General features: G+C 35.1%; 2 protein-coding genes and 1 long non-coding RNA gene across 3 annotated transcripts; 1 reads left to right on the top strand and 2 right to left on the bottom strand.

Moving 5' to 3' along the window:
• Positions 1 to 882: 882 nt before the first annotated feature.
• On the top strand, positions 883 to 7,146 carry LOC110690677. The gene is made up of 3 exons (XR_002505136.1): positions 883 to 1,074; positions 1,790 to 1,889; positions 5,737 to 7,146. It is a non-coding gene; the product is annotated as an uncharacterized LOC110690677 (long non-coding RNA).
• Positions 4,503 to 5,473, bottom strand: LOC110690675 (non-specific lipid-transfer protein-like). Its single transcript, XM_021867532.1, has 2 exons — positions 5,031 to 5,473; positions 4,503 to 4,787 (listed from the first exon to the last, which is right to left on the bottom strand). Exons 1-2 carry the CDS (start codon positions 5,375 to 5,377, stop codon positions 4,778 to 4,780), a joined length of 357 nt encoding a protein of 118 aa, XP_021723224.1. The 5' UTR covers positions 5,378 to 5,473; the 3' UTR covers positions 4,503 to 4,777.
• Positions 7,147 to 7,239: 93 nt separating the features above from the next.
• LOC110690676 (non-specific lipid-transfer protein-like) lies at positions 7,240 to 8,606 on the bottom strand. Its single transcript, XM_021867533.1, has 2 exons — positions 8,103 to 8,606; positions 7,240 to 7,457 (listed from the first exon to the last, which is right to left on the bottom strand). Exons 1-2 carry the CDS (start codon positions 8,447 to 8,449, stop codon positions 7,448 to 7,450), a joined length of 357 nt encoding a protein of 118 aa, XP_021723225.1. The 5' UTR covers positions 8,450 to 8,606; the 3' UTR covers positions 7,240 to 7,447.
• Between the last annotated feature and the right edge of the window lie 511 nt (positions 8,607 to 9,117).

The following is a 9,117-nucleotide window of genomic DNA, read 5'->3' as shown; positions in this document are numbered from 1 at the left end:
TAGTGCAAAAAAGTCTAAGTGTGACATTTACTTTCTCCGTTTTTTTTAGATGCATCACTTTTGAAATTGGAACTTGTAGGCAACTTTTAGAGTTGAGAGAGATGGAGATAAAAAAAAAATAAAGAGGGTCCATGTAATATGAGAGAGGTTAACTTATTGACAAAGGGAATGTGATGCATCCAAGTTGAAACTTTTATATAAAGAGATGCATCTTATAAAAAATAAAGGAAGTATTTATAGAGAGAATAACATTAGTTTGAAACAAATATAGGAATACAATACCCGTAAATATGATTTTCTATTTATTCTTTCTGGGTGAATTTCCCTCTATCAAAACCAATTAAGTGTATGGATAACAAATTTCACGCACCAAGTGTCGTACCACGTTGGATAAATATAGATAGACTTTGTAGTAAAAAAAAGTTAATTCAGAATTCTATTTTCAATTAAATTGAATCATAATATTCTTTTATCTTAAAAATCCATAAACAACCCGGGTACACGGGGCACAAAACTAGTGTTGAATACATATATTGCTTGGATTAAAAAAAAAAATACCTAAACGAGTAAAAAAAAAGCCATTTTTGATCGCATATAACTCTATATGCACCCGACTGTGTACAAAATGACTTGATAAATGATAATTAAGGGCATGTTCTCTTCAGCTTAATTTCAATTCAATTCAGTTGAATTCAACTCCTAATTTCCTTCTTTCATAAACAATATATTCCAGCTTTATTTAGTTCAATTTAGTTCCAATTTCAATTCAATTATTTTCAGTAAATCATAACAGACCCTAAATATTAGCCCTTCGAACTAGATTGGGGCCGGGGGTTTATTACCCACTAGCCTATAAGGAAGTGAGATCTCCCTAGGGTTGAGATTGCTAATTCAAGCGGAATTCACCTGTATAAGTTTTTGAAGCGCCAAAAGTTTGAAGAAACACTAAAAAAATATCGTCATCTGACGTCCCTTTTTTGCTACCTGAAAAAACTGTCACCCGAATTTTAGGTCGTGAGAAGTCAGTTTCCATCATCAAATTGCAGGAGCAAGCAACATTCGGCTATTTTTCAAGTAATTTTTCTTTATTAATTCGATTTTTTTGGTGTTTGTTTTGTTGATCATGTTTAGGTTTTGCGAAGGATTGATGCAAAATGAATTTCTTATACTAGAAATTACTTTCACCTGAATTCTAAATTCTTTGAATTTGTTGATTTTATGTAAAAAAAATTGGGAAATTCTGATGAAAATATGTTCAAATGCCACAGAAAATGCAATGAAATTAGTTTGTATGGCTCTAATTTGCTTCTTTCCTGCAAACTTTTTTAGTTGTTTTAGAATTTACTGGATAATTTATGCTTTCAATCTGAAATTGTGTTTGTTATTTTGAATTATTAAGCAAAATTGATACGATTTTGTGGTAGAATTGTACGTTATATTGCTTTTGAATCAATTACTGAGACATTGCATTGTATGTTCGGATTCATGTTTTTATTGGTAATGGCAAAATTCTCTATGGAGTTTATGTGAGCGCTAGAGTGGTTAGCATCATCTTGCAGCTTTCAAGTACTTAATCGTTGCAAATAATATGAAACGGAGGTAGTATGTTATATGTATACATGTGTGATGTGTCTACTTTGTCCACCGGAGCGTTGATACCATGAAATTTGGGATACTAGAGCTGTATATCATGATTTTGTGTTATGTGTTCAATTTTTTTATTTTTTTATTTATTGTTTATTGATATATGATTATTTTTATTAAGTCCTGCGACTCTTGTTGTTACCAGATGCCTGTAATTAACTTTTGCTTTGGATGAGCACGGTGCCAACTGAATACTTAGCACTGCCTGGGTTAAAAGAGATGATGATATTGTTGATTCTTTCCAGGTATGAACTAGTTTTGGATACTGCAATTTTACAACTTGTGCCGTTCATTTGGTTATTTTATTATTGAGCGTATTTGATATGAGTATGTTATTCTCTTGCAAGCTTTGACAATTGAGATATGTTGATGCTAAAGAATCCGAGTATAGGTTTTTCCTAGATCTTCCATCTAAAACTGAGTGCATGCTGGTGTTATGTTCTAGTGTTTGCCAAATTGTTCGTTGCTTATATTGTACATAGTGTCTATTGAGTTTCAAGGACAAAACTCACCTGTATGAGGTCCTTTTTAGAACTTTCACTCTGTATAACGGAGTGGATTGGCTACCTCTGTGGCACCCCTCTGAATGTGCCAGGATTCACCAAATAGTTGGTTGCTTATCTAGCTATTCTAGTCACAGAGTTCATGAGGCATGAAGAGTTAGTTGAAGGGTAAAATCATCGGTTACTTGCTGTAACTTATCAATGTTTTATAATGTGAGGTCTCTAATGGAACCATCACCCTATGACATAGAGTGGATAGACAAATTCTGTGGCAAACGAGCAAACCTGATGATCTGTCATCTCCATTCATGCGATTTCCATTTCAAATGTGCTAAAGCATCAATATAGGAGCCTCTGCATGCATGTGCCATTTAGATCGTAGTATGCCAAATAACTTTCGTGGGCCAGCTGCTTTTGATGGTTGACTGTGTAGGAATAACATTTTATGTCAGGGATTTGCAATGCTTGTGGAACTCTTGAGATTGGTTCGTGGTTTAGTTGTACCAAAAGAAAGAATAAGTGAATTGTAATGGAAGCATATATGTTGAGGAGTGATATATAAAGAGGGGGAGGTAAGGGATTTCCTACCTGTAAGTACCATACTTGGTAAGATTGAACCCAGGACCTCTAGTCTTAATCATGGCAGCCAGGTTTCATCGAGATAGTCTCTTAATGACTTGCTGGTCTTACATGTGGTTCCATTTGCTTATGGTGGAGAGGCCTGAAACCCTTTGAAGAAGCTGAAAGTGCATCCTTGATCACTTGTTAGTTTGGTGGAGATGAAATGTTTAAATGACAAACTGACAAATGATGTTGTATGGAATATGGATATATGATAAAGGATCCATCTTCTGTTTGATAATGGTGGAGAGACTAGGAGTCCATGGAGATTTCATTGAGGGAACAAATATGCATATTAGTTAAGCTGGAGATGCAGCCGTAAAAAGTCATTGAAATTTATGTTAAAGGTGAAATTATTACTTATCCTAAATAGTTTGGTTGCACTGGAGATGAAACATGGGAATCCCTTTTTATATTTTTTTACCTGAATTTGATAGAATGTCATGACCTAAACCAAGCATCTTTTGCTTCTGAATTGACTCTACTTTTGGCTGTATCAAAAAAAAAAATATGCACAAGAATTCAATAAGCTTTGAACATGGTGGTTTTGGTGGGGTAAAGAAGATGGAGCCATGACTGAGTGTAGCAAAACCGCAGAAGGTTCATTAAGGGAATTTGTAGTGAAAATTAGTGTGAAGTATGGGAGAGGCTTGAACTTAAGATCACCTTTTCTTTCATACAATGAAAGCCATGAATAAATAAAGACTGTATTTCTTTTCGTCAGAGTTTTGATCAAGGGGTTCAGATTTTCTCTCACATTATTTTTTCCATCTCGTAAGTTGAAGTATTTTAATTCCTTTTAATGTTTTCCTACTAATTCTAACGATTACCAGAAAAGTGGAGTGAATAAGAATTGTAGAATTTATTTCTTCTATTTTCGTACAATTTTTTCTACTGAACTCTGTTGACACATTGTAATTGGAATCATTAGAAGCTTCCGACATGGGTTCTTCAACCCTCTCTTAGCTGGTCTAAGAATTTTGGAGGATCAATATCCTATAGCTAATCCATTAAATGTGTTGAAACAATTTTTCATGGATGTTAGGCAACACAATGAATTTCTGTATCAAAGCCTGTACTCAATTTGTTGGACAAATGAGAGGAGCCGATGGATCAATTCAGATATTATGTGGAGTACACTCATTAATTCTGACCATGCTGTGTTGAATTATATTTGACCTTTATTGTGGGTGTTAAGATCCATTTTGCTCAAAACTATCATGAATATTTTCCTTTTAAAATGTAGAATGTAAGAAGTAATTTTTTGTTTTATCACAAGCGTTCAGAGAAATTAAACGGCCTTTGAAGTGGGTATCCTTTTTGGTTTTGAAATGTAATGACTAACGAGTGGGTTTTCCATGGTGTTAAATTCATCATGAGCTATTTATATTGGATTCTGTTCTGAATTTCTTCTTAGAATCCTGTTAACCATTTGAAATCATCCATTTGTTTCTTTTGCATTCGATGAAGCCTATGACAGATAGTCATTACAGAACTGCCTCTAGGGGTTCTTGTGGGCTCTGTGGCCCTCAATCTTAGATCAATTTGTATCTTATTGATAGTTAGTGTATTAACTCTGCCTTTAAAGACTATTGATGTTAGGATTTAGGAAGATGTTTCGACTTTTTAATCATGACAGCTCCAATCTTAGCATGTCAAAGAGTTGTACAATTCTTTCCTCTGGAAATGTTATGCAGATTGCAGCAGTGTTACTTGTTTTAGGCAATCAGTTAGTAAGAACTAAAAAAAAAAGGATATTTTATTTAAATATTTAATCTTTCTTTCTATCTGTCACATAGAAATATAGAATATAAGATGATATGTAGCACTCAAGATATACATAACATACATAATGTATGTGTAACAATCACTTGATAAAGCTGAAAGCTAAGCTTCCCTAAGCCTGTACTTGAAGAGAAATACTAGTGAACTTGTTTTTCTTATGATTTCAGAGCCCAATTAGGTTTATGTTTGGTTTTGCAAGTGCTCTACTCCTGGAGACTTTAGGTCTACTGAACCCTGCAACATAACAAATGAAAGGAAAAAGGTTAGATGTATCAAAATAATCAAATGATAATTACTCATAGCCTTGAAAGAACCCTTTTAATTTTTAGTGCATGCTATATTCTGTGACTGTAAGCTAGTAAAAATTTTGTTATTATTGTTAAGTGTTGGACATGATAATTCTATTAAATGGAGTGATTATATTAGCTTTGTATGTCTGACTTGGAAGAAATAAACAGAAATAAGAAAGAGCTGTACTGAGAGCAGTCTGTTTGGGGGCCAACAGCTCCTGGAATGCTGACTCCACATTTGTTGGGAAGTGCAGCTACGTTCTTTTGGTTGATAGCAGGAAAGGCTGTTGCAGCTGATTTCATGCATCTGCAAGCAGTTCTTTTGTCTTGGGTTGTGGTAGCCTCAGTTTTGAGGGCTCTAACACCAGTACAGCAAGCTGCTGTTGGTCCCTGACCATTTTCTAGGAATCCAATGCATGGTGCAAGATGCTGAGAGACCATACCACAGTTAATGGCGGCTTCTGCATATGGTGCAATTACCATTATGCACACAATAACTGCACATAACACCCTTAGGATAGCTGAGCTTGCCATATTCAGACTGCTGCTAAAATGATCTCAAAATTTAAGATAGAGGTTTAGGGAGAGAGAAAAAGAGGTAAAGAGTTTAATGGGAAGTAGATGGTATGTACCCCTCCATTTGGTCTATTTATAGAAGAGTAAAAAGAGCAGGGAAGTTCTCAATGGGGAATAATTAGGTCAGGGGATTGCAGTTGAGTCTTGATTGCAGTTGGTATTGAATGACAGCTCTAAGTGCTACTATTTTCTGGTTGATTTTCTTTGCTGAACTGTTTGTTCACTTCAGAAAAACCCTAATGTGCAATCTGGTTGAGAAATTGAGATCTTATGTCTGATGCTTAAATGTGGAACTTTAATGTATTCTTGCTTGACAGGACCCCTAGGGGATCAATCACTTCATGTTTATTGAGCGCCTCAAATTCCTTCCTTTGAAGTTTCATTATATGAGCACAAATTAATCTGTGATTCGAGTATCACTTGCTTAAAAAGTCGCTTGGGTGAGTAAATTATAATTGTCGTGAAAAGAAAAGAAAAGTGTTAAATTATTATCCTTATTGCATTGCACATTGCTACAAGAGGAACGTAACACATTTGACATAGACACATTCTCTTTGATGTTCATATGTCCCATGTTTGTTATCTTTTCTGTCTACTTTGTTGTGCTCTTACTGATGAGCATGTAAAGAATGTACTGATTGACCAATGACGAGTACAGTGATTTATACGTTGGCTGAATTTTTGATTTACTGTTTTCTGCTTTTCTTAGAATTTTACCTATCTAAGTTTCTGCCAACCACCTCTATCCTCACATAATAACGTCTCACCTAGAAGTACGGCTTCTATTGAATTTCCACATCACCTACATCAGGCTTTCTTCTGTAACTGAATGAAATATTACACTCAAATATAGTAAATTATAATTAGTTTTGATGTATTGTTATTATTAGAATAATATGCTATTTATATTAGGACGTAGGGCCAAAGGAGTATAATTTATGAGCCAATTGGCCAAACATGCACATGGGTGTCAACCGTTAGGTGGGCAATAATGTATTGATCTTGATGGTTAGCAACCATTATTTTGTGATTAATTCTAGGCTACATTCAGAAATTGCTTATACTGCCTCTCCCATACTATGGTTGGAACTTGGAAAATTAGGGTCATCCAAACATTTGCAGTGCCAAGTTCCACTTAAGATCTTGTAGTATGAACCCATTTTGCATAAGCCCTTAAGCTCGCCCACCCGATTCTTGAGCCCCCTTTACAAGCTTGTGCTAGAATTTTCTTTAGTGTTACCTTTTTTTAAATCCATGTTTGGGGTAATTTTTTTTTTCGTGGGTGTGAATTTTGTGAAGAGATTCATGTCAACAAAGACAAGGGCGTTTAGCACACATGAAGTAATGGACCATTGGAGTAGGCTCATTGATTATGAATGATTTATAGCCCGGAGAATTAATGCTCGAAAATCTTATTTATAGTTATAGCGGTCATTTTCTTACCTGTTTCAATGAATGCAAGAGCATAAAATTGAATTGATATATGTATCAAAATATAATGTTGCATTTTTGGCCTGCTTGGACTATAAGGAATATCGTACCTTAAGCTTCATAGAGTCGCTTATTGAAATTTTTACTTAAAATTTTCTGTGATTTAATCCTATGAATGTAAATACCTCTCATTTAAAACTGATGGCATACCAAGAATTATCTATTTTGTAGGCGTGTTGATTGGATACATGATGGAATTTTTAGCCTCCTACAAATCTCTATTCGGCCAAAGTGGGTTTTCTGTGTGTGGTTAGAGTGAGTTATACTTGGATTTATGTACTTATTTATCTTGCTTACTTGTTGATATATCACATATTCACATGTAGTCATGTAGAAATGGGGTGCACAATATTCTCATTTATAATAAGTAAATAGTTTATAGGCAACAATGATAATTATAAGTATAATGTAAAGTACTGCATTAAACATAAAAATAAATGGACATGTAGATCAAGATAGAACTCCATCTCTTTTTTTTTCAAGCTTCTTAGCCAATAGGTAGGTAATGTTGATAACTTTAGCTGGAATATCATCCTTCTAGTTCACCCTGCAGCATGAGAAATATGGAACATGAAAGTTAGTATATTGGATGGGAAAATCCACACTAAATCTCTCAATTAAATTTTTTTGTACATGCAGTCATGCTCCTGAGTAAAGCCTGTGGTAGGCACGACATGACACATAAACACATTTTGTAAACCAGCATGACAAGACACTCTAAAATAAGTTGTTTAGATTTGACACGCAAACATAGAACGTTGGCACATGAGCTTAGACGATGCACGGGCCACTCTTTTGAGATTCTGGAACCACACAACACGTAGCGACTAGGTTCAATCATGGGTCTAGCCTGGCCCAAGACATGTGGACTTGGAATGAGACACGACCCACAACTATCTTAACTCTTGATTAATTTAGCAAAAAAAAATTAAAGATGGGTATAAAATTGGAGACCATTTTGTCTTTTGAGAGTGTCATATCACTTGGGAACATGATGTTCTAAGTGTATCTAGGTTCTCTTTCATAGTTGCTTTCTATTAGCTTAGCCGAAAGTACTGAAAATTTTCATAATAAGACTGTATATGTAGTGGATTTTATTCGATTTGTTGACATATAATTTTACTTAGAGGTGTTGTCATTTATTATAAAGTAGATGAGGGATGGAAGAGAGAAATAAAAGTTAGAACCATACTTAGAGCAGTCAGTCTGGGGGCTAATGGAATAAGGAATGCTGACGCCACATTTGCCTGGAAGAGCTGCTGCCTTCGTTGCGTCAAGACCAGACACGGAGGCAGCTGCTGTTTTCAGACAGTTGCAAGCAGTTTTCTTGTCTTCTGGGGTGGAAGCCAAGCTCTTTAGGGTCTTAACCCCACTGCAGCAAGCATCTGATGGGCTGTCGCCGCCCTTTAAGTAGGAAATGCATTGTGCAATATCTTTGGTCACTGTGCTACAGGTCAAAGCTGCCTCTGCATGAGGTGCTATTACCACCATGCACATTAAGACTGCACAAGCTAACTTGAGAAACGCGGAGCTAGCCATTGGTTGGTTTTCGGGAAGAGAGATAGAGAAGGGATTATCTGCTGAATGTGGAGATATCTAAGGATCTTTCTGGCAATTGATGGTTTGATATGTACCTTGTTGGTTGTTTTTATAGGAGAGTTTAACAGGTCTTGTTGATTGGTAACTTCAGCAAGGAAATAAGGAATAGTTGGTAGTTTCTTGTTGCATGTGTTGGATTTAGATCATCTTTGATTGGAATTAAATAGGAGAGTATAACCTTAACCCTTAAACAAACTTTTATAAAAGTTATTGGATATATTATAGGATCAATTATTTTGTTAAGAATTAGTTGTCACATTGTTTCAACTATTTTAAAGCATATACTATACAAAGTAATACAAGTATATTGTATGCTTTTAGTCGAGCCATGTATATACAGGTTCCATAAATTATTTGAACTAAGTAATGACGACATGTTTAGAAATCTAATCATAAACCATTATTTAATCCGTGGATAGAGGGAGTGTAGATACTTGTATAAATTTCAGGCCCAATACAGTTGGTGGCATACCCGTGTTACTTGTTCAGTTGATAAAAGTGCTGTCTTTGTTTCATTGATGGGCTGATTCATTATTCTTCTACGAAGTTGGCCTAAATTTGTAAGACTTTGGTGATTTTTTTTTTTGGAATATTAGTGAAGCTTTTAA

The sequence above is a fragment of the Chenopodium quinoa genome, unplaced genomic scaffold (assembly GCF_001683475.1).
Source record: "Chenopodium quinoa cultivar QQ74 unplaced genomic scaffold, ASM168347v1, whole genome shotgun sequence".
NCBI classification, from domain to species: domain Eukaryota; kingdom Viridiplantae; phylum Streptophyta; class Magnoliopsida; order Caryophyllales; family Amaranthaceae; genus Chenopodium; species Chenopodium quinoa.
Note: the sequence above shows the minus strand (reverse complement) of the source record. Positions and strands in the feature narration are given on the sequence as shown.

Bases quoted from the DNA above. Each gene is read 5' to 3' on its own strand.
- LOC110690675 (XM_021867532.1), bottom strand. From the start codon at position 5,377: ATGGCAAGCTCAGCTATCCTAAGGGTGTTATGTGCAGTTATTGTGTGC.
- LOC110690676 (XM_021867533.1), bottom strand. From the start codon at position 8,449: ATGGCTAGCTCCGCGTTTCTCAAGTTAGCTTGTGCAGTCTTAATGTGC.